Source organism: Oncorhynchus keta, chromosome 31 (genome assembly GCF_023373465.1).
Source record: "Oncorhynchus keta strain PuntledgeMale-10-30-2019 chromosome 31, Oket_V2, whole genome shotgun sequence".
NCBI lineage: Eukaryota > Metazoa > Chordata > Actinopteri > Salmoniformes > Salmonidae > Oncorhynchus > Oncorhynchus keta.
Genome location: NC_068451.1, coordinates 4,984,661 through 5,008,438, shown reverse-complemented (window position 1 = coordinate 5,008,438; position 23,778 = coordinate 4,984,661). Strand labels below are relative to the sequence as shown.

General features: G+C 43.3%; 1 protein-coding gene and 1 long non-coding RNA gene across 7 annotated transcripts; one reads left to right on the top strand and one right to left on the bottom strand.

Annotated features, from left to right (window-relative positions):
• Positions 1-125: 125 nt before the first annotated feature.
• LOC118364232 (WD and tetratricopeptide repeats protein 1-like) lies at positions 126-23,558 on the top strand. 6 transcript variants are annotated; one of them, XM_052489346.1, is made up of 16 exons: positions 126-658; positions 4,959-5,097; positions 5,335-5,418; positions 5,593-5,639; positions 5,741-5,852; positions 5,951-6,138; positions 8,548-8,730; positions 9,067-9,161; positions 9,408-9,523; positions 9,716-9,788; positions 10,204-10,297; positions 10,470-10,640; positions 10,922-11,157; positions 11,414-11,582; positions 16,999-17,204; positions 17,349-19,365. In XM_052489346.1, the coding sequence occupies exons 2-16, from the start codon at positions 5,032-5,034 to the stop codon at positions 17,366-17,368; spliced, it is 1,860 nt and encodes a 619-aa protein (XP_052345306.1). In that variant the 5' UTR covers positions 126-658; positions 4,959-5,031; the 3' UTR covers positions 17,369-19,365. The 6 variants fall into 6 exon arrangements, with proteins under 6 accessions (XP_052345306.1, XP_052345305.1, XP_035601484.1 ...); XM_052489345.1 differs by lacking the exon at positions 17,349-19,365 and adding an exon at positions 20,853-21,013 and having other exon boundaries at positions 127-658; XM_035745591.2 differs by lacking the exons at positions 16,999-17,204; positions 17,349-19,365 and adding exons at positions 20,853-21,045; positions 21,484-23,558 and having other exon boundaries at positions 135-658.
• On the bottom strand, positions 575-1,171 carry LOC127914279 (uncharacterized). The gene is made up of 3 exons (XR_008087874.1): positions 1,115-1,171; positions 812-903; positions 575-724 (listed from the first exon to the last, which is right to left on the bottom strand). It is a non-coding gene; the product is annotated as an uncharacterized LOC127914279 (long non-coding RNA).
• Positions 23,559-23,778: the final 220 nt, after the last annotated feature.

Here is a 23,778-nt window from a genome sequence, read left to right as displayed (position 1 = left end):
TAGCTAACCGTCTCTGTTTTGACTCAAAGAACACTACAAGCTGCTAGCAACTGCAGAGTCCTGCCCATTTTAAAACAGAAGGGGAACGTTCCATTTGTCTAGATCTGATTATGATAGAATTGGTAGATGGTGCAGTAGAATTAATGAACATAGAGAAAACAAACTTCATTTATTGTCTTGAGACCCAAGTAAATTACAACATAAGTCATTTCTGTGCCTTTGTAGCATTGCGGGCCTAAGAAACAACATAAGAAACACATACGCATATAAACATTTCAGAAAGAACAAAACGAGTTAAGCAATTATCTCAAATAAACGTTTGGCATAAAGCATAGTAGACTATTTAGCATTTGGGGGACATGTCGATCACAGTGTTGACTTATCAGTCACTGCAGAACAGTAGTTAAGATTTCACAGTCCGGGAGCTTGACGAGTTCGAGAAAACTTTGGTTTTGTTGACTTTGGCATAGACAGGGAACGGAACTTCCCCCTTTTCATCTACCTCCTCCAGGTGGTTGCTGCCGTCTGCTGTCTGTTGTTGAGAAGCCTTGTTGTCTGTAGTGGGCCATGGATTTACAAACCTCTGTGGCGACAACGTCATACACTGCGGACCCAGTGTAGCTGCTGTGTCGTCGGACACTGCTCTTCTCCAGCTCAGGTAAGGGAGGCAACTGCCTCAAAGCCTTCTTCACCGGCCTTGGGGTGTCCTGCCCTGGGAAAGACCCTGCATAGAGAGAAAAATAAACAGTGAGCTGAGTGTGATGTGGGGAAGCATGTCCAACTCCAAGTGTGATGAACAACTGACTCTGACCTCTGTGCTCTCTTTGGGACTGGGTTGACTTTCTTTTTGAGGATGCTGGTCCAATGACGTTCTGAGGTCTTGGCCTCAGTTGAATCTGGGGGCTGCAATGAGCAATCATATAAGTATCAGCAGAGGGAGCCATTGGTTTCAGTTCAGTTTGATTATTCCATACGTTTGAATACCAGCTTTACTACATTAAGTTTTTATTTATTGACTATTTTCTGGAGCAGGACATCCACAAACAACAGTTAATTGTAATGTAAATGAATTGGTAAGGTGAATGGGACATTCCCAGGTATTTTGTACACTGACCCTTTCACCAGAGATCGGTCCCATTTCAGCTAATGACAACCTGGATGTCTTTCTACTAATGGAAGAATGCAGACAGGATGTCAGCAATACCTAAAAAAAGTGCTCATAAAGGGCCATAATACAGGAAGAAGTATTACCTTTTTGAACGGATCACACATATCATTGATACTATGTGAAGCAGAAGGGATAGAAGACACAGGCTCCACTGCACTGGTGACAATAGTCTCCACACAATCTCCAGAACCATGGCATTGACTTCCTGACATACACAGAATAAGAAGAAAAGCACACTTAGTTCCAAGTTTCAGTTTATGGCACAACAAATCGATCATAGAATTAGTGGCGGCAGGTGCTGCCTGTGTGAAAACAGGTGTACAAAACATTTTGAAGGTAGTCTTTGGATGACTCGTGATAAAATGTTCATATTTGAAGAAATACCATGTCACTCCTCATTTTTGAGGTAAGTTAATGCCTTTATGATCTTGTCATGTCCACAAGGATAATTAAAAGCACATACGTACGTGTTTTGGCTGCTATGCCTTCTTCAGAGCGTGTAGAAGAAGCCTCTGTGCCAGGCTTTGCCAAGGGTTAAATCACACATTCAGAATTTCTCTTAAGAAAGAAGTTGAACATCTATAGAATGGGTGCTTACCCTTAGATGCCTGCCTCCAGCTTGTGAACTGAACACTTTGCCTGACCAAGACAGACCACCAGCTGTAATAAATAGAAGCTGCAAAGAAGTTTGGGGAAATTCAGCACTACCTCTTTGGTTGTCATTTTAATTGCACAGCAGCAAGGTTCACCTGTGACTTCCGCGAAGCTGATGTAACAGTATAATTTTAAACCGTCCCTCGCCCATACCCGGGCGCGAACCAGGGACCTTCTGCACACATCAACAACAGTCACCCAGGAAGCATCGTTACCCATCGCTCCACAAAAGCCACGGCCCTTGCAGAGCAAGGGGAACTACTACTTCAAGGTCTCAGAGCAAGTGACGTAACCGATTGAAACGCTACTTAGCGCACACCGCTAACTAAGCTAGCCGTTTCACATCCGTTACACTCACCCCCCTTTTGACCTTCCTCCCTTTTACCGCAGCAACCAGTAATTCGGGTCACGGCACCAATGTAACAGTATAATTTTAAACCGTCCCCTCGCCCATACCCGGGCACGAACCAGGGACCTTCTGCACACATCAACAACAGTCACCCACGAAGCATCGTTACCCATGGCTCCACAAAAGCCGTGGCCCTTGCAGAGCAAGGGGAACTACTACTTCAAGGTCTCAGAGCAAGTGACGTAACCGATTGAAACGCTACTTAGCGCACACCGCTAACTAAGCTAGCCGTTTCACATCCGTTACACTCACCCCCCTTTTGACCTTCCTCCCTTTTACCGCAGCAACCAGTAATTCGGGTCACGGCACCAATGTAACAGTATAATTTTAAACCGTCCCCTCGCCCGGGCGCGAACCAGGGACCTTCTGCACACATCAACAACAGTCACCCACGAAGCATCGTTACCCATCGCTCCACAAAAGCCGCGGCCCTTGCAGAGCAAGGGGAACTACTACTTCAAGGTCTCAGGGCAAGTGACGTAACCGATTGAAACGCTATTTAGCGCAGACCGCTAACTAAGCTAGCCGTTTCACATCCGTTACACTGAGTTCTCTGCTTCTCTATTTCAAAAAGTCAATACTCGAAAACAATGCAAATAGTCTGGGTAGCCATTTGATTACTTGTTCAGGAGTCTTATGGCTTGGGGGTAAAAACTGTTGAGAAGCCTTTTGGTCCTAGACTTGGCGCTCTGGTACCACTTGCCATGCGGTAGTAGAGAGAACATTATATGACTGGGGTAGCTGGGGTCGTTGACAATTTTTAGGGCCTTCCTCTGACACTGCCTGTTGTAGAGGTCCTGGATGGCAGCTTAGCCCCAGTGATGTACCGGGCCGTACGCACTATCCTCTGTAGTGCCTTGCGGTCGGAGGCCGAGCAGTTGCCGTACCAGGCAGTGATGCAACCCGTCAGGATGCTCTCTATGATGCAGCTGTAGAATCTTTTGAGGATCTGAGGACCCATGCCAAATCTTTTCAGTTTCCTGAGGGGGGATAGCCTTTTCGTGACCTCTTCACGACTGTCTTGATACATTTATATATCCTGATTTACATATGTATCAGGATATATCTATTATTTTATGAATTATTTCCTGATTAATTTATTATTAATTCACACCACACTCCTTCATACATCTCACCAGGAAAACAGTGCTGAATGTCATTGCTGATCTCATGTTGCATTAGGTTAATAAGTAGAAAATACAGACCTGGATAAAGTATCCAATCTTCATACTTGAGGAAAAGTCCAAAGTAAAAGACACAGTAAATACTACTTGAGTAAAAGTCAAAGTATTTGGTTTTAAATATACTAAAGTATCAAAAGTAAATGTAATTCCTAAAATATACTAAAGTATCAAAAGTAAAAGTATAAATAATGTAATTCCTTATATTAAGCAAACCAGATGTACAATGTTCATGATTTTTAAAAATTTACAGACACTTAGACATAATTTACAAATGAAGCATTTGTCTTTAGCCAGTCCATCAGATCAGAGGCAGTAGGGATAACCAGGGATGTTTTTCTGTCCTGCTAAGCATTCAAAATGTAACAAGTACTTTTGCTTCACAGGGAAAATGTATGGAGTAAAAAGTACATAATTTTCTTTATGGATGTAGTGAAGTAAAAGATGTAAAAAATATAAATAGTAAAGTACAGATATCCCCCCTCAAAAATACGTAAGTATTAAGTACTTAAGTAGTACTTTAAAGTATTTACAAAAAATCATTTCCACCACTTGAGAAAAAAAAATATGCAAAGGATTTTTAAAACTTTTTCATTTGTGGAATTGACCTTTCACGCAACAGTACAGTCGTGCGACGAAGAAAAACAGTGGTACAATTCACAGAGCGGTGTACTCGTAATTGCTTCCCTAAAAATCATATCCAAAGGCTAGTTCACGTCAGCTATTTTACGTAAGGGTAGTGGGAGAGTTCAGTCAGTTGATAAACCCATGTAAGTAAGCATTGACAGTCAACACTTGTAAATTCTTTCCAAAAATATGTCATATGAAGCGCTCTTGTTACAGTTTGTCTTTCATTGGTAAGGAGTAGCTAAAGTGCTAGATAGAGAACTAGAGCATAGAGAATTCCCTGTTCCTTGACTAAATAATCTCATGTTAGCTCAGCTCGCTAGCTAGTGTAGCTCAGACAGTAACTGGCTGGATAGCAAGCTCTATCGTAATCTGGACATTTTGGGCAATTTTTTTAAACGATTTCGAGTTGAAGCCCAGACGACACAGGTACAACGTTTTTTTTTAGGGAATGCTAGACATATATAGTTAAGATGAAGGAGCTGTGTCTGTATTTTTGGGGAGGCTAACCTAGACTGCTGTCACTGTGCGTATACGGCTTGTTGTTATTGGCTATTGGTAGCTAGCTTCCCAGCAGCTAATCCAGCTAGCTACCTTTAACGTTAATTGGCTAATGTAAACATCACCAGTCGCAATGGCTAGTATTAGGAAGGAATTTTGTGTACATAGCTGTCTGAAGACTACCGCTTGGCTAGTTGAGATATAACCAGTTTTTGTTCTAGTTAGCTAACAGTTATGTTTCAGTATTTAAACCTCAAACACTTGGGAACCCCTCATCAATTTAGGTGTAAATTACTCCAGTGTCCATTGACTGACGTACCTAGTAGAGAAACAAACATCTATGTTTGCACATTTATCCTATTTAAGTAAGCTTGTTCTTTTGTGTGATGTCCGTTCTATTATATTTCTCAAATTGCAGCCCATTCCATAGAGACTGTGCAGATGCCATCTGACCTTTGACCCTCGGACCCTGCACCTCTGGTCCGTGCTCTATGACTTGCTGTGAGGCCATGTCTGCTGTGAACATCACCAGAGATATCCTGCACAGGCAGATCAGGGTGAGTCTAATGTTTTAAGCCCGTTTTTATGAAATAAACAAACTGCCCTAACTAATTCCCACAGAATTTAAAATTTTCATATTTTCTTGTCAGGATACATGAGCAAAATCAACAACTCTGAATTGCAATCTATTAAATAATGAACACTAGTATTCACAAATGCTTTAATTATGTTGGACAGAGTGAGACAGGAGATTTTGGGGAGAGACAGGTGATGTTTTGCCTTAATGTCTACAGGACAAGAGAGCATTGGGCTTCCAAAGGCAGTATCATGTCACAGACCCCTTCATCAGTAGACTTGGACTGGAGGCAGAGTTGCAGGTGATGGTGTGTGTGTGTGCGTGTGTGTGTGTGTGTGTGTGTGTGTGTGTGTGTGTGTGTGTGTGTGTGTGTGTGTGTGTGTGTGTGTGTGTGTGTGTGTGTGTGTGTGCTACTGCACACATACAACATTAATTCCTTCGCCAATCTGACAGCCTGTACCTGTTGTGTCAACAGGGCCACACTGGGTGTGTGAACTGCCTGGAATGGAACGAACAGGGAGAGTAAGTCCTGAGCTGAAACCAGGGTTCTATTTAAATGACCATATTTAACACTCCTACATTTATGTTGGCCAATCTGTAATGTTTACTCTTGTTCTATGCAGTCTGCTGGCATCGGGCTCAGATGACCAACATTGCATCATCTGGGACCCCTTCAAACACAAGAAGCTCACCACTATGCACACAGGGCATGCAGCAAACATCTTCTCTGTGAAGGTAAAAACATAAACTGCTTGATGGGAAAATCTATTTGTGTAGAAATGAAGCTTCTTTCTTATTTTATCCTCTCCTTTTTCCCCCGTGCCCTCTTGCAGTTTCTCCCTCACTCAGGTGACCGTATCCTCGTGACGGGTGCAGCGGACACCAAGGTTCATGTGCACGACGTGTCGGTCAAGGAGACCATCCACATGTTCTCCGACCACACCAACCGTGTCAAGCGCATTGCTACGGCCCCCATGTGGCCTAACACCTTCTGGAGTGCTGCGGAGGATGGCATCATCAGGTCAGAGCCCCAGTAGCTAGCTAACCATTGGAGCATCCTTGTCGCATCCAAAGATGTTCATTGGTTAAGGTGACACTGTGTCAGATACATTGTCAGATGCATCATGTTATATCTACTGGCTTGTAGTAGAATATCGAAGGTGAAAAGATGACATGAAACAGTAAGGTTGGAGTGGAAGTGTTATGCCATGGGCTGTTCCCTACCAGTTCCTTGGCTCTCCCAGGCACCGCTTCTCTGGGTTTCTGTGGCCACATGCCTCCAGCAGCACTTCCATCACACACTGTCTTGGAGGTTAATGTACAGTGCCTTGCGAAAGTATTCGGCCCCCTTGAACTTTGCGACCTTTTGCCACATTTCAGGCTTCAAACATAAAGATATAAAACTGTATTTTTTTGTGAAGAATCAACAACAAGTGGGACACAATCATGAAGTGGAACGACATTTATTGGATATTTCAAACTTTTTTAACAAATCAAAAACTGAAAAATTGGGCGTGCAAAATTATTCAGCCCCTTTACTTTCAGTGCAGCAAACTCTCTCCAGAAGTTCAGTGAGGATCTCTGAATGATCCAATGTTGACCTAAATGACTAATGATGATAAATACAATCCACCTGTGTGTAATCAAGTCTCCGTATAAATGCACCTGCACTGTGATAGTCTCAGAGTTCCGTTAAAAGCGCAGAGAGCATCATGAAGAACAAGGAACACACCAGGCAGGTCCAAGATACTGTTGTGAAGAAGTTTAAAGTCGGATTTGGATACAAAAAGATTTCCCAAGCTTTAAACATCCCAAGGAGCACTGTGCACGCGATAATATTGAAATGGAAGGAGTATCAGACCACTGCAAATCTACCAAGACCTGGCCGTCCCTCTAAACTTTCAGCTCATACAAGGAGAAGACTGATCAGAGATGCAGCCAAGAGGCCCATGATCACTCTGAATGAACTGCAGAGATCTACAGCTGAGGTGGGAGACTCTGTCCATAGGACAACAATCAGTCGTATATTGCACAAATCTGGCCTTTATGGAAGAGTGGCAAGAAGAAAGCCATTTGTTAAAGATATCCATAAAAAGTGTTGTTTAAAGTTTGCCACAAGCCACATGGGAGACACACCAAACATGTGGAAGAAGGTGCTCTGGTCAGATGAAACCGAAATTGAACTTTTTGGCAACAATGCAAAACGTTATGTTTGGCGTAAAAGCAACACAGCTCATCACCCTGAACACACCATCCCCACTGTTCAAACATGGTGGTGGCAGCATCATGAATTGGGCCTGCTTTTCTTCAGCAGGGTCAGGGAAGATGGTTAAAATTGATGGGAAGATGGATGGAGCCAAATACAGGACCATTCTGGAAGAACCTGATGGAGTCTGCAAAAGACCTGAGACTGGGACGGAGATTTGTCTTCCAACAAGACAATGATCCAAAACATAAAGCAAAATCTACAATGGGATGGTTAAAAAATAAACATATCCAGGTGTTAGAATGTCCAAGTCAAAGTCCAGACCTGAATCCAATCGAGAATCTGTCGAAAGAACTGAAAACTGCTGTTCACAAATGCTCTCCATCCAACCTCACTGAGCTCGAGCTGTTTTGCAAGGAGGAATGGGAAAAAATTTCAGTCTCTCGATGTGCAAAACTGATAGAGACATACCCCAAGCGACTTACAGCTGTAATCGCAGCAAAAGGTGGCGCTACAAAGTATTAACTTAAGGGTGCTGAATAATTTTGCATGCCCAATTTTTCAGTTTTTGATTTGTTAAAAAAGTTTGAAATATCCAATAAATGTCGTTCCACTTCATGATTGTGTCCCACTTGTTGTTGATTCTTCACAAAAAAATACCGTTTTATATCTTTATGTTTGAAGCCTGAAATGTGGCAAAAGGTAGCAAAGTTCAAGGGGGCCGAATACTTTCGCAAGGCACTACAGTGCCCTTTAACTACCCTTCAAAGCTCAGGTGCGCAGTGGTCATTGGGGACTACTGCAGATGTGTGGGTTGGCTACAGGCAATGGTTCCCATAAGGGGGTCAGCTCAGACAGAGGCAGTGGGGGGGGCTTTAGTATCTTACTCTCTCTATAGTACGTCACTGCCTGACTGCCCCCGCTGCTTATGACTCAACTGGCCAATGTTGCAATCATGGCTTGTTTTTTTGACTAACCTAACCAGTAGTCTACAACTTCAAAATATGGCTCCTACGTACAGCTTGTATAGTAGTTAGTCGTTTCTTTTTGATCAAGCTGGCTTTGGACACAAATTGCAGTTTTAATTAAACCTTGCAATTAAACCTTGCAAAAGTCTAGTATTTGATTAGAATTCCAAACAAACAATATTTTAAAGAGCTTAGTTCTGACTCTCTGGAGATGATTGATGTCCTCATGATGTGCTTTCTTCTACTACTATTTTAGGCAATATGACCTGAGGGAGAGCAGTAAGCGTTCAGAAGTGCTCATCGACCTGACGGAATACTGTGGTCAGCTGGTGGAGGCCAAGTGTTTGGCTGTCAACCCGCAAAATAATAACTACCTAGCAGTGGGGGCCAACGGGCCCTTTGTACGCCTCTACGACATGCGCATGATCCACAACCACAGGTGTTTAGTAGTCGGGCTCGAATCCTAACTTGAGATCGATGCATGTGACTCATGTTTCCATTGACCTGAAAGTCCAAGTCATCTCAAGTCTGAAGTTAGGATTTAGCTCTCGCTGCCTTTACTGTCAAATTTGAGTTTAATTGAATCGTTTTTAATTTCATATCACGTAAGGAATATGCACGACTATTGGATAGAACGTCTAATATGTCTCCCTATTACTCTGGGCTATCATCAGTCATACCAATGTTAATTTCTCAGCTTTGAGACTTCTTATATACACAGATGGAGCATGATTTGGTAATCATTTATGTTTCTCTCCTCCACTTCCATTCACAGGAAGTCTGCGAGTCAGAGCACATCGGCGGGAGTGCACACATTCTGCGACAGGCAGAAGCCCATCCCAGACGGAGCGGGGCAGTATTATGTCGCAGGTGTGTGTAGTGATCGTATGGTTTGGCTTATTGCACAAAATGTATTAATAACCCCCCCCCCGCTGTGAACACTTTCTATGAAGCCCATACAGTATCTACAATGTATTATAAACATTGAAAACACACATGGACAATGTATGGGTTATAACGCAGTCATTTTCAGTATATGGAACTAAAATAGTGGGACAGGTAAGGGGATTCTGTATGCTTCTCACCCAACTTCTTCTCCTTGATCTGTTACCTCAGGGCACCTGCCAGTGAAGCTCCCTGACTACAATAACCGCCTGAGGGTCCTAGTGGCCACCTACGTCACCTTCAGCCCCGACGGCACCGAGCTGCTAGTTAACATGGGAGGAGAACAGGTAAGGCTGCTTCCTAGAAGAGGAAACGTCCTAGAAGTTAAACCTCCAGGTCAGCTCACCATCTCTTTCTCAGATTGTCAGGTTTGAGTTGCAACAAGCATACTACTTTATGCAAATCATTAAAGTTGATGTTTACCAGTGGTTGGTTCAAAAGGGTAACTTTGCCGGGAATGTGTTTTCTCTTGCCTGCAGGTGTATCTATTTGACTTGACGTTCAAACAGAAGCCGTACACCTATCTGCTTCCCAAAAAGTGCCAATTAACAGGTATGACTATGTAAATAGCCCAAAGCTTACTACAGTATTTGGCCATTAAAATGACATATACAGAATGTATTATTTATGACCAATGGAGGGGGGTAGTTGCTCGCTGAAAGTCTGCCCATAGTTTATATGCAGATCTGGGCATTAAAAAGTGAATTCTTCAAAATGCCTTGCAGCAGCAATCTACATCAAGGTACATTGTCTATGTGACAAATTACTCTCTCGCAGGGTGACATCAACCACCAAGGTCATTATCAATCACTTGACAATAACCCATGCAATGAAATGCATTTTTGACAAATGTTCCTGTCAGTGCAGTTACATCCACTTTGTGGCAAATGTTCTTTACTGTGTCGCAGTGCAACTTTGTAATGCCCAGAACTGTATGGGGATTTCTAAAATCTTGATATCCCAACAGATGTTCAGAATGGAAAGACAACCAACAGGGTGTCAAATGGAATTCACTTGCCAGCCAGCCGACTTCGATTCGCAGAAAGCAAAGTTTTCTCTGGGTAACCTTTTTTCTCATGTTTGATTTTAATCGTTAATTTTCACCCACATGTTACATTTCGCACCAGCCTAGCCCCAGTGTATTTATAGAAACACTGCGCTATGGGGCGGGGGGTGACATCCCTAGTTTCTCTCTTATCACGTTCTCATCTCGTCCTCATCTTTCTTCCCTAGTTCTGGCGAGCTGCCTCTTCACTTGGAGCGGATAAAGCAGCAGGCCAACGACGCGTTTGCGCGGCAGCAGTGGACGCAGGCCATCCAGTTCTACAGTCTGGGCATCCACGAGGCCAGCCACAACGCCATGCTGTACGGGAACCGCGCCGCCGCCTACATGAAGCGCAAGTGGTAAGGCAGCTTTTTCGACCTAGAGCCCGAGCTAACCCGTTAGGCTTGTTTACTCTCCTTCTGTGTTTCTCCTATTACAGAACACGGTCATGTTCAGTAGGGCATACTGTAGCAAAATGTTTTGCAACGGAACAAAAAAAAAACGTTTGAGTTCAGGTATAACGTCCTTGTTTCGTCACGTTTAAAGCGGATTACCACTATGCTGGTGTGTGTGTGACTGTGACTCTGTGACTGTGTGGTATTTACTGTTGTGTGTGTGATGTGTTCTCTCTCTCCCCCAGGGACGGTGACCACTATGATGCGCTGAGAGATTGTCTGAAAGCCCTGTCCCTCAACCCTGGGCACCTGAAGGCCCACTTCCGGCTGGCACGCTGCCTCTTTGAGCTGAAGTATGTGGCCGAGGCTCTGGAGTGCTTGGATGACTTCAAGGGCAAGTTCCCCGAGCAAGCCCACAGCTGCGCCTGCGACGCCCTAGATAAGGATATCAAGGCCGCCCTCTTCTCCAAGATGGACTCTGGTGAGAAGGGGTTAATGGTGATGCTGGGTTGGTTAATCGTCTGTTTCCCCCCACAAATAAAGTGTGATTTTGGCTGACTTCTGACTGATCAACCTTATCACCTTTCCACATTGACTTACAATATGTGTTTTTATATGATGTCGATTCAATTCAAAATACCTTATGTATTCCACAAGGGCAATTGTGCAAATTAATACAGTGTTAATTAGAGTACGGATATTTTCTTTGTTTATTTCCATGTCGTGTCTGTTTGTAGCTGAGGACAAAAAGGGCAACAGCTCAATCCGCTTCCACACGTTCAGCAGGAAGGAGTCCATCCCGGAAGATGAGGTCGTTTTGAGAGAGCGCAGCTACGACTACAAACACCGCTACTGTGGTCATTGTAACACCACCACAGACATCAAGGAGGCCAACTTCTTTGGCAGGTCAGTGGAGCATTTTAGACACTGATATATATTATATATTCTAAAAACACTATGTTAATATTAGTTGTTGACCTAAAGAAAAGCATGAGCTGACGGCGCACATTTTTTTTTGTAGAGGTGCTGGCTAATGTATAGTCAACCCTGAAGAAGACACTGCGTTCTAAAACGTTGGTTATGTTTCCCCATTCAATTTTTTGGAGGATACAGTGCATTTGGAAAGTATTCAGACCCCTTTACTTTAAATCAAATTTTATTTGTCACATACACACGGTTAGCAGATGTTAATGCGAGCGTAGCGAAATGCTTGTGCTTCTAGTTCCGACAATGCAGTGCTTCTAGTTCCGACAATGCAGTAATAACCAACGAGTAATCTAACCTAACAATACCACAACTACTACCTTATACACACAAGTGTAAAGGGATAAAGAATATGTACATAAAGATATATGAATGAGTGATTGTAAAGAACGGCATAGGCTAGATGCAGTAGATGGTATCGAGTACAGTATATACAGTGGGGCAAAAAAAGTATTTAGTCAGCCATCAATTGTGCAAGTTCTCCCACTTAAAAAGATGAGAGGCCTGTAATTTTCATCATAGGTACACTTCAACTATGACAGACAAAATGAGAGAAAAAATCCAGAAAATCACATTGTAGGATTTTTAATGAATTTCTTTGCAAATTATGGTGGAAAATAAGTATGTGGTCACCTACAAACAAGCAAGATTTCTGGCTCTCACAGACCTGTAACTTCTTCTTTAAGAGGCTCTTCTGTCCTCCACTCGTTACCTGTATTAATTGCACCTGTTTGAAGTAGTTATCAGTATAAAATACACCTGTCCACAACCTCAAACAGTCACACTCCAAACTCCACTATGGCCAAGACCAAAGAGCTGTCAAAGGACACCAGAAACAAAATGGTAGACCTGCACCAGGCTGGGAAGACTGAATCTGCACAAGGTAAGCAGCTTGGTTTGAAGAAATCAACTGTGGGGGCAATTATTAGGAAATGGAAGACATACAAGACCACTGATAATCTCCCTCGATCTGGGGCTCCACGCAAGATCTCACCCCGTGGGGTCAAAATGATCACAAGAACGGTGAGCAAAAATCCCAGAACCACACGGGGGGACCTAGTAAATGACCTGCAGAGAGCTCGGACCAAAGTAACAAAGCCTACCATCAGTAACGCACTGCGCAGCCAGGGACTCAAATCCTGCAGTGCCAGACATGTCCCCCTGCTTAAGCCAGTACAAATCCAGGCCCGTCTGAAGTTTGCTAGAGAGCATTTGGATGATCCAGAAGAAGATTGGGAGAATGTCATATGGTCAGATGAAACCAAAATAGAACGTTTTGGTAAAAACTCAACTCGTCGTGTTTGGAGGACAAAGAATGCTGAGTTGCATCCAAAGAACACCATACCTACTGTGAAGCATGGGGGTGGAAACATCATGCTTTCGGGCTGTTTTTCTGCAAAGGGACCAGGACGACTGATCCATGTAAAGGAAAGAATGAATGGGGCCATGTATCGTGATATTTTGAGTGAAAACCTCCTTCCATCAGCAAGGGCATTGAAGATGAAACGTGGCTGGGTCTTTCAGCATGACAATGATCCCAAACACACCGCCCGGGCAACAAAGGAGTGGCTTCGTAAGAAGCATTTCAAGGTCCTGGAGTGGCCTAGCCAGTCTCCAGATCTCAACCCCATAGAACATCTTTGGAGGGAGTTGAAAGTCTGTGTTGCCCAACAACAGCCCCAAAACATCACTGCTCTAGAGGAGATCTGCATGGAGGAATGGGCCAAAATACCAGCGACAGTGTGTGAAAACCTTGTGAAGACTTACAGAAAATGTTTGACCTCTGTCATTGCCAACAAAGGGTATATAACAAAGTATTGAGAGAAACTTTTGTTCTTGACCAAATACTTATTTTCCACCATAATTTGCAAATAAATTCATAAATCCTACAATGTGATTTTTTTCCCCCTCATTTTGTCTGTTATAGTTGAAGTGTACCTATGATGAAAATTAAAGGCCTCTCTCATCTTTTTAAGTGGGAGAACTTTCACAATTGGTGGCTGACTAAATACTTTTTTGCCCCACTGTACATATGAGATGAGTAATGTAGGGTATGTAAACATAAAGTGGCATAGTTTAAAGTGGCTTGTGATACATGTATTACAAAGATGGCAAGATGATATAGAGTACAGTATATACATATGAGATGAGTAATGTAGGGTATGTAAACATTATATTAAGTGACATTGTTTAAAGTGGTTAGTGATACATTTTTCCATCAATTTCCATTATTAAAGTGAGCTGGAGTTGAGTCAATATGTTGGCAGCAGCCACTCAATGTTAGTGGTGGCTGTTTAACAGTCTGATGGTCTTGAGATAATAGCTGTTTTTCAGTCCCTCGGTCCCAGCTTTGATGCACCTGTACTGACCTCACCTTCTGGATGATAGCGGGGTGAACAAGCGGTGATACAGCCCGACAGGATGCTCTCGATTGTGCGTCTGTAGAAGGTCGTGAGTGCTTTTGGTGAGAAGCCGAATTTCTTCTTTGCTGCTGTGCCTTCACAATGCTGTCTGTGTGGGTGGACCAATCCAGTTTGTCCGTGATGTGTACGCCGAGGAACTTAACTTACTACCCTCTCCACTACTGTCCCGTCGATGTGGATAGGGGGGTGCTCCCTCTGCTGTTTCCTGAAGTCCACAATCATCTCGTTTTGTTGACGTTGAGTGTGAGGGCCCTCACCTCCCAATGTAGGCCGTCTCGTCGTTGTTGGTAATCTAGCCTACCACTGTAGTGTCGTCTGCAAACTTGATGATTGAGTTGGAGGCGTGCATGGCCACGCAGTCGTGGGTGAACAGGGAGTACAGGAGAGGGCTCAGATGTTGTTACTGACCCTCACCATCTGGGGGTGGCCCGTCAGGAAGTCCAGTACCCAGTTGCACAGGGCGGGGTCGAGACCCAGGGTCTCGAGCTTGATGACGAGTTTGCAGGGTACTGTGGCGTTAAATGCTGAGCTGTAGTCGATGAACAGCATTCTCACATAGGTATTTCTCTTGTCCAGATGGGTTAGGGCAGTGTGGTTGAGATTGCGTCGTCTGTGGACCTATTGGGGCGGTAAGCAAATTGGAGTGGGTCTAGGGTGTCAGGTAGGGTGGAGGTGATATGTTCCTTGACTAGTCTCTCAAAGCACTTCATGATGACAGAAGTGAGTGCTACGGGGCTATAGTCGTTTAGCTCAGTTACCTTAGCTTTCTTAGGAACAGGAACAATGGTGGCCCTCTTGAAGCATGTGGGAACAGCAGACTGGGATAAGGAATGATTGAATATGTCCGTAAACACATCAGCGAGCTGGTCTGCGCATGCTCTGAGGACGCGGCTGGGGATGCCGTCTCGTCCTCAGAGCATGTGCAGACACATTTTGTTACGTTACAGCTTTACTCTAAAATTGATTTTTTTTTAAATAAATAAATGCATCATCAATCTACACACAATACCCCATAATGACCAATCAAAAACAGGTTTAGACATTTTTGCAAATGTAAAAAATAACATTGCATTTACATAAGTATTCAGACCCTTCACTCTACTTTGTTGAAGCAACTTTGGCAGCGATTACAGCCTCAAGTCTTCTTGGGTATGATGCTACAATCTTGGCAACCCTATATTTGGGCAGTTTCTCCCATTCTCTGCAGATCCTCAAGATCTGTCAAGTTGGATGGTGAGTGTAGCTGCACAGCTATTTTCAGGTCTCCAGAGATGTTCGATCGGGTTCAAGTCCGAGTTCTGGCTGGGCCACACAAGGACTTTCAGGGACTTGTTCCGAAACCACTCCTGTGTTGTCTTGGCTGTGTGCTTAGAGTCGTTGTCCTGTTGGAAAGTGAACCTTCGCCCCCAGTCTGAGGTCATGAGTGCTCAGGAGCAGGTTTTCATCAAGGATCTCTCTGTAGATTGCTCCGTTCATCTTTCCCTCGATCCTGACTAGTCTCCCAGTCCCTGATGCTTCCACCACCATGCTTCGCTGTACGGATGGTGCCAGGTTTCCTCCAGACTTGACATTCAGGCCAAAGAGTTCAATCTTGTTTTCATCAAACCAGAGAACCTTGTTTAGATGCCTTTTGGCAAGCAGGCTGTCATGTGCCTTTTACTGAAGAGTGGCTTCCGTCTGGCCACTCTACCATAAAGCCTGATTGGTGGAGTCCTGCGGAGGTGGTTGTCCTTCTGGAAGGTTCTCCCATCTCCACAGAGGAACTCTGGAGCTCTGTCAGAGTGACCATCGGGTTTTTGGTCACCTCCCTGACCAAGGCCCTTCTCCCCCGATTGCTCAATCTGGCCAGGCGGACAGCTCTAGGAAGAATCTTGGTGGTTCCAAACTTCTTCCAATTAAGAATGATGGAGGCCACTGTGTTCTTGGAGACATTCAATGCTGCAGACATTTTTTGGTAACCTTCCCCAGATCTGTGCCAGGACACAATCCTGTATCGGATCTCTACGGACAATTCCTTTAACCTCATGGCTTGGTTTTTGCTCTGACATGCACTGTCAACGGCGGGGCCTTATAGACAGGTGTATCTCCGGTTGTGAAGGGTCACAAACTTTCTGGTAAATCTACGGAATTATTCCCTGGGAAGTTAAGCCCGTGAATTTGGGGAATTTTGCTTAAATTAATCAAAAACGTTAGCTTATAACAACAGTGAACCTTTTTTTGTGGGATACACATAAGGCAATTCTAGATATTGTGGCATATTTTGGTTAAACTATCCACAATTCAATGGAATTGCAACCCTCTGCATGCACAGTGCATTCTTCCATCACATGTACAGCTGATTCTCAAGATCTTGCACACTAATGAGATGCTATTGAGCCCACACTACTACACTGTCTGAGCCAAAGACTACATGCTTTCTGGTAAGTTTTGATTACAATACTGGGTGGGGTGAATATATTTTATGACCTATATGATTTTTTGTTAACTAGTAAATAGTAGCCTACAACAGTGTTTAAAAAAATCATTTCTAACTTGTTAACAATTTCTGCTAGTTCGTTTTTGCTACCATGTGGGTTTTAGCTTGCTTGATCCTGCTAACAGAGGAGTGTTAATTCATCTGTTTCCATATGTTTCATTTAAAAATATTTATCTTAAAGGAGTTGTTTAATCTAACTGCTTATCTAGGTCCTTCTGTAGCTCAGTTGGTAGAGCATGGCGCTTGTAACGCCAGGGTAGTGGGTTCGATCCCCGGGACCACCCATACGTAGAATGTATGCACACATGACTGTAAGTCGCTTTGGATAAAAGCGTCTGCTAAATGGCATATATTATTATTATTATTATTATATCTATTTATCTGTACATGGAATTGTATTTGTTTGTTTTTTTTACTCATTGTTTTCTAATCTTTACAGGAAAATGCCACGGGCACTATGTGATGTGTGGAGAAATTACACTGCAGCTAATGTAGAAGGAAAAGCTGTGTACATTTGCAAATACTGTGCCAAATCATATGTGAAAAATGCAACAAAGATGCAGAATCATCTGGCCAAGTGCATAAAGTTCCCTCAGCGCTCACAACAAGCAACCTCTGACAAAATTCCCTCTACTTCTATTCAAGGTGAAAATTGTGAATCAGACACCTTATCGATAGCAACAGGAATCAGAAGTTTTTTTTTAACTCAATGGAGGAACGTAGTCAGAAATGTTTATTAATGTCTTGCTTGAGCTGTGTATGCAACTTGTTCACCTCTGATGCTCACAGGTATTGGAAGAAATTTCTGAATGTTCTTTGCCCAGCATACACCCCTCCAATGCTTTTATCTACATGTCCTCTCTGCTAATTTGCTGGATGCAGAGTTCAACAGAGTTCAAGTGAAGGTCAAGCACATCATAGAGAAAGCAGACTTTATTGCAAACATCTCTGATTGGTGGTTGAATGTTCGTGGGCAGGGAATAATTAACTACATCATCTCAACCTCTCAACCAGTATTCTACAAGAGCACAGACACAAGGCACAAGAGACACACAGGTCTCTACATTACAGATGAGCTGAAGGCAGTCATCAATGACCTTGGACCACAGAAGGTATTTGCACTGGTGACAGACAATGCTGCGAACATGAAGGCTGCTTGGTCTAAAGTGGAGGAGTCCTACCCTCACATCACACCCATTGGCTGAGTTGCTCATGCATTGAATCTTCTCCTCAAGGATATCATGGCACTGGAAACAATGGATACACTCTACAAGAGAGCCAAGGAAATGGTTAGGTATGTGAAGGGTCATCAAGTTATAGCAGCAATCTACCTCACCAAGCAAAGTGAGAAGAATAAGAGCACCACATTGAAGCTGCCCAGCAACACCCGTTTGGGTGGTGTTGTCATGTTTGACAGTCTCCTTGAGGGGAAGAGGTCTCTCCAAGAAATGTCCCTATCACAGTATGCCGATATGGACAGCCCCATCAAGAGGATCCTCCTGGATGATGTATTTTGGGAGAGAGTGGTAAGCAGCCTGAAACCTATAGTAGTAGCCATTGCACAGATTGAGGGAGACAATGCCATCCTGTTTGATGTTCAGACTCTGCTTGCAGATGTAAGAGAAGAAATCCATACTGCCCTGTCCACTTCACTGTTGCTCCAAGCAGAGGAAACTTCAGTTCTGAAATGCATCAGAAAGCGTAAAGACTTCTGCCTGATTCCTATACGCGCCGCAGTGTACATGTTGGACACCAAGTATGCTGGCAAGAGCATCCTGTCTGGTGCAGAGATCTACAAGGCCTGTGGTGTCATCACTACCGTGTCTCGCCACCTTGGCCTGGATGAGGGCAAAGTTCTTGGCAGTCTGGCGAAGTACACTTCCAAGCAAGGGCCTTGGGATGGAGATGTAATATGGCAGTAGTGCCAATATCTCATCAGCCACCTCGTGGAAGGGACTTTGTGGATCTGAGGCTCGTTCCCCTGTTGCCTCCATCATCCTGCAACTTGTCCTTGTTTGGGAACACACACACACCAAAGCACGCCACAGGCTGACCAATACAAGGGTTGAAAAATTGGTGGCAATCCGGGAAAATTTGAGGCTTTTTGAGCCTGACAACTAGCCATCCTCAACAAGGTTAGAAAGTGACAGTGAAGATGAGGCCTCAAAGTCTGATGTTCAAGAGGCGGACATTGAGGAGGTCCGGGGAGAAGACATGGAAGCCTGAGAGGAAGACAACCAAAGCTTTAGTTTCTAGACTATCATTTTACAGATGTATGTTGAAAATGGTTTTGGGAGATGTGATGGATCATTCAATATAATTTGTTCCATGAAATCATCCCATGTGAAGAGTCAAAAAGTTAAATTCGTAACAATTTTATTATTTTTCTATTGGAAGGATTTAATCATTTGCAATTGTCTACTTATGATAAGGTGAAAGGTTTATGTGTCTTGTCTCCATATGATATGGTAAATATATCCAATGCAGAAAAACATCTACATTTAAAAATGGTATTAATATTAATTTGCATATATTTCCGTTAAATCCTATATATTCCAATTTGGAAAGATTCCACCTCTGCATATTGCCCAAAATGTGTGTGCCTTTCCAAATCATGTCCAACCAATAGAATTTATCACAGGTGGACTCCAAGTTGTAGAAGCATCTCAAGGATGATCAATGGAAACAGGATGCACCTGAGCTAAATTTATCTCATAGCAAAGGGTCTGAATACATATGTAAATAAGGTATTTTGCTTTGTCTTTGTGAGGTATTGTGTGTAGATTGAGGATGAAAACATTTTTTTTTAGAAAATTTAGAATAAGGCTGTAATGTAACAAAATATGGAAAAGGGGAAGGTGTCTGAATACTTTTCATATGCACTGTATAGAAATGTACAGCATTTCTTTTAACCTTTTAAAGAAAACATGATGCTGTTCTATAGAAACGTTGGTGCCTCCTGAAGAACTTCATAACACGTGCAGTTCATAAGGTATCAAAGCAGTTCATGAGCAGTTCATAAGGTATCAAATTGTGGTAGTTGACATAAGAATGAAATAATGCTCATGTACTTTTTGATTATGAATGCATTATGAAGTCCTTATTTAAGTACCCTTCAAATGAAATGTTACGGAAATGTCTGCCACCTGTGTGCAGTATCAAACAATGACAAGGTTTAGTAGTTGACTCTCTCTCCCTTTTGAAAAATATAAAAGCAACATGTAAAGTTTTGGTCCTGTTTCATGAGCTGAATTAAAGATCCCAGAAATGTTTCATACGTACATATTTCTCCACAACCAGAAATTGCACAATGTAGTTACATCCCTGAGTGAGCATTTCTCCTTTGCAAAGAAATTCCATCCATCTGACAGGTGTGGCATATCAAGAAGCTGATTAAACCACATGATCATTACACAAGTGCACCTTGTGCTGGGGATATAAAAATGTGCATGGAGCATGCAATTGGCATGCTGACTGCAGGAATGTCTACCAGAGCTGTTGCCAGATAATGAAATGTTAATTTCTCTACCATAAGACGGCTCTCTCGTTTTTGAGAATTTGGCAGTACGTCCAACTGACCTCCCAGCCACAGACCATGTGTATGGAGTAATGTGGGCAAGCGGTTTGCTGACGTCAACGTTGTGAACAGAGTGCCCCATAGTGGAGGTGGGGTTATGGTATGGGCAGGCTTAAGCTATGGATGATGAATACAATTGCATTTTATCTATGGCAGTTTGAATGCACAGGTCTTGAGGCCCATTGTGCCATTCATTCGCTGGCATCACCTCATGTTTCAGCATGATAATGCACGGCCACATGTTGCAAGGATCTGGACACAATTCCTGGAAGCTGAAAATGTCCCAGTTCTTCATGGCCTGCATACTCACCAGACATGTCACCCGTTGAGCACGTTTGGGATGCTCTGGATCGACGTGTATGACAGATTGTTCCAGTTCCCGCCTATATCCAGCAACTTCGCACAATCATTGAAGACTAGTGCGACGATATTCCACAGGCCACAATCAACAGCCTGATCAACTCCATACGAAGAAGATGTGTCACGTTGCATGAGGCAAATGGTGGTCACACCAGATACTGACTGGTTTTCTGATCCATACCCCTACTTTTTTATGGTATCTGTGACAAACAGATGCATATCTGTATTCCCAGTCATGTGAATTTATTTAAATTGACTGATTTTCCTTATATGAACTGTAACTCAGTAAAATCTTTGAGATTGTTGTGTTTGTATTTTTGTTTAGTGTGTGTATATATAATCCCCCACACCCACAGTAAAGGCCAGTACATTGTGAGCGGCTCCGACGACGGCTCCTTTTTCATCTGGGAGAAGGAGACTGCTAACCTGGTGCGGATCCTCCAGGGGGACGAGTCCATAGTCAACTGCCTGCAGCCTCACCCCAGTTACTGCTTCCTGGCTACCAGCGGCATCGACCCTGTGGTGCGGCTCTGGAACCCCAGGCCGGAGGTCATTATCAACATTATTAAATTCTATTAAATTCAAAACTTAATTTCCCCAATGAGCAAACTTATTTTGTGTGGAATGGTAGGCTATATACAGCGAGAAACGGGACCAAGGACACTATGCATAGAATAGATGCATTTAAGAAGCAATTCATTCAATCACCAACATGATTGATTCTTTGATTGAATGTATTTGTTGCCAATGCATTAAAAACTATCAAGGTTTACGCAAAAATTAACCCAATAGTACATCTGGTTATTGGATTGTCACAATTGAGGCTGCAGTATGATCTGTCCTTTCCTATGGCCTCCTTTTGTAGTAGTCTGATGTAAAAAAAATATATATATAAAAAAAAAAATTAAAGGCTGACTTTAGAATACACCAGAAGTGAACCCTTTTCTTACCTTTCTTTCTCTCCATCGTTTTCCCTCTGTCATCCAGGCGGAAAGTGAGAGTGGGAACGGGCGCGTGGTGGAGGACATGGAGGGCGCCGCTGCAGCCAACCAGCGGCGTATGAATGCCGACCCCCTGGAGGTCATGCTGCTCAACATGGGTTACCGCATCACGGGCCTCAGCGGCCGCGGGCCAGAGGGCTCGGACGATGAGGACAGCTCAGACGGCCAGGTGCAGTGCCGGCCCAGCTAGACTAGCGGGCCCAACACCACATACAGTATGGAGGGAGCAGGACGCAAGGCACTCCTCCCCCACCCCCTCCCAAACCCTGAGGCTGTCTGTGTGTGTGTACGTGTGTGTCTGTGAGGAGGGGGAAAAAGCACCATAGATATTCTGTTTGTCAATGTTTCATTCACCCCTCTAAAACGAAAGCAACATTGAGTGAATGTCATGTCACAGCTCTGCACTATGCACTGCCCTCCTCTTTCACATCCCGAGGCAGGATTGGAGGAAACCAGTTTGGCGAGGGGATTCCACAGGGGTGACGACGACGACCTTTCACCTTTTTTTTTAAGAACACCAACGACATCACCTCGGCCTCTCCCTCCGCTGCTCCAAGGCTAGGGGTATTGGGCCTATACGGTAAAGAAGAGGAGAGCACTCCATCACTTCCCAATCTCTCACTATGAGCTAGGTGTCAACCACTTCTAAACCCTCTTCAAGGAGGAGCGCGTTGGAGGGAAACACTACAAGCAGAAGCCCCCGGCCTCTGGTAGTGTAGCCTACAGATGGCTCAGAGGTTAGAGGTCACACTCAGCCCCTCTCCAGCTCTGAAAGTCTCTACATAAAGTTTTTGATTTACAATCCTTTTTTTAAGTTGTTGGAATATTGGTCAACAGGAAGAGAGCACAAGAAGTCTTGACTTTAAGTGTTACCCAGTCTTGAAGTGTTTCTCCAACTCAAATTAAATGTGTTGATGGGATTGTGCTCCTTGTTTCTTTTAAACTCGGTCTGACAAAAAAAATAATGGCTCTGCATTTGTTCTAAGTTTTGAGAGTAAAAAATGGCCAAGGATCCATGTTGCATTTTGCTTTGTCTGTTGTTGAGAAGTTCTTGTGGCTCTATATGCCTATTTTATTGACAGGTATGCAAAATGTTTCCCTTTTACTTTTATTATGTAGGTTAAGACAAAGCTGTCAGACTGAAGCAGTAGCTCCTCACATTTTCTCCAACACATAGACATTTGCTCCTCTGTCATTTGTTGATAACAATGTAGAGACGGATAATTCTAAAGGATGGTTGTGGGGTTACGTTTAGGGGTTTGATTTAATTGATAAGTCAGGTGTTGATTGGTCAGAAAATCTGTCGAACTTTGTTGTACTAAAGGTTGCAAAATTCTGGTAATTTCCACAAGTTTCCCAGTTTTTCGAGATATCCCGGTCGGTAGATAACCGGGATTCGGATGGAATAAGCACAAAATCGGGAATCTTTCAACCAGTATTTCTAGAAAACCTGGGAATTATGGGAAAGTTAACCTGGGAATTATGGGAAAGTTAACCTATGTTGGACTGATGCTCTGAACAGAGAGAGGGAAAGTGAAGAAGAAAGAATGGTATTTCACTATCCTAGGGCAATACCACCAGTCCTAATATCATTCATGCATGGCATAGAGGCAATTTCATAGACGCTATTCATTTGGTGTCTTTTGGGGTTCGGGATCCCTACACGAGCACTTTCAGCTTTCTCCAGAAAGTTTTGGGGGAAGAATGGGATAGGGATTTTTCCCTTCCTGTAGCTTTGGAGCCAGCATGAGTCCTCTGCTGCAGTTGGAATTTTGCTTATGAGGTCATATGAGATTTTGTCTAAAGGTAACATTGTAAAGGGCAAATTTGGACAATGAGCCTCTCGGTCCTCTGGCCGACCAGCAAACCTCCAGCTCACTGATGACGTGGATTCAAAGAGAACCTAAGGATGGAATCCTCGAACACTAGGCTTCCATGTATAATTTCTTTGTTAAAAAAAAATAATTTAAGACATTTTTTTATCTGTTTGTTTTCTTTGGGAAAAATCCAATGACAAAGTTTGCTGCAAGAGAAAAATAAAAGAGGTCTAATATTGTTGAACCACTTGTCTTGAGTTTGTGTTTCACCTCAGACCTGTATTTAACCAGGGTAATGACGATTTGGATTGTATTACTAATGTTTTCCACCTGCACACTGTTCCAGGTGCAGAAATATAGGCTACACACAGGTCCACAACTATCCACTCAGCAGTTGTGTAAAGTACTTCAGTAAAAATACTTTAAAGTACTAATTAAGTAGTTCGGGGTACCTGTACTTTACT

What these genes read in the sequence shown, in the direction of transcription:
- LOC118364232 (XM_035745591.2), top strand. Translation starts at nt 5,032, where the DNA reads ATGACTTGCTGTGAGGCCATGTCTGCTGTGAACATCACCAGAGATATC. An exon ending in CAAAAAGTGCCAATTAACAG is followed by an intron (nt 9,789 to 10,203) that starts GTATGACTATGT and finishes ATATCCCAACAG; the next exon opens with ATGTTCAGAATGGAAAGACA. An exon ending in GAAAGCAAAGTTTTCTCTGG is followed by an intron (nt 10,298 to 10,469) that starts GTAACCTTTTTT and finishes TTTCTTCCCTAG; the next exon opens with TTCTGGCGAGCTGCCTCTTC.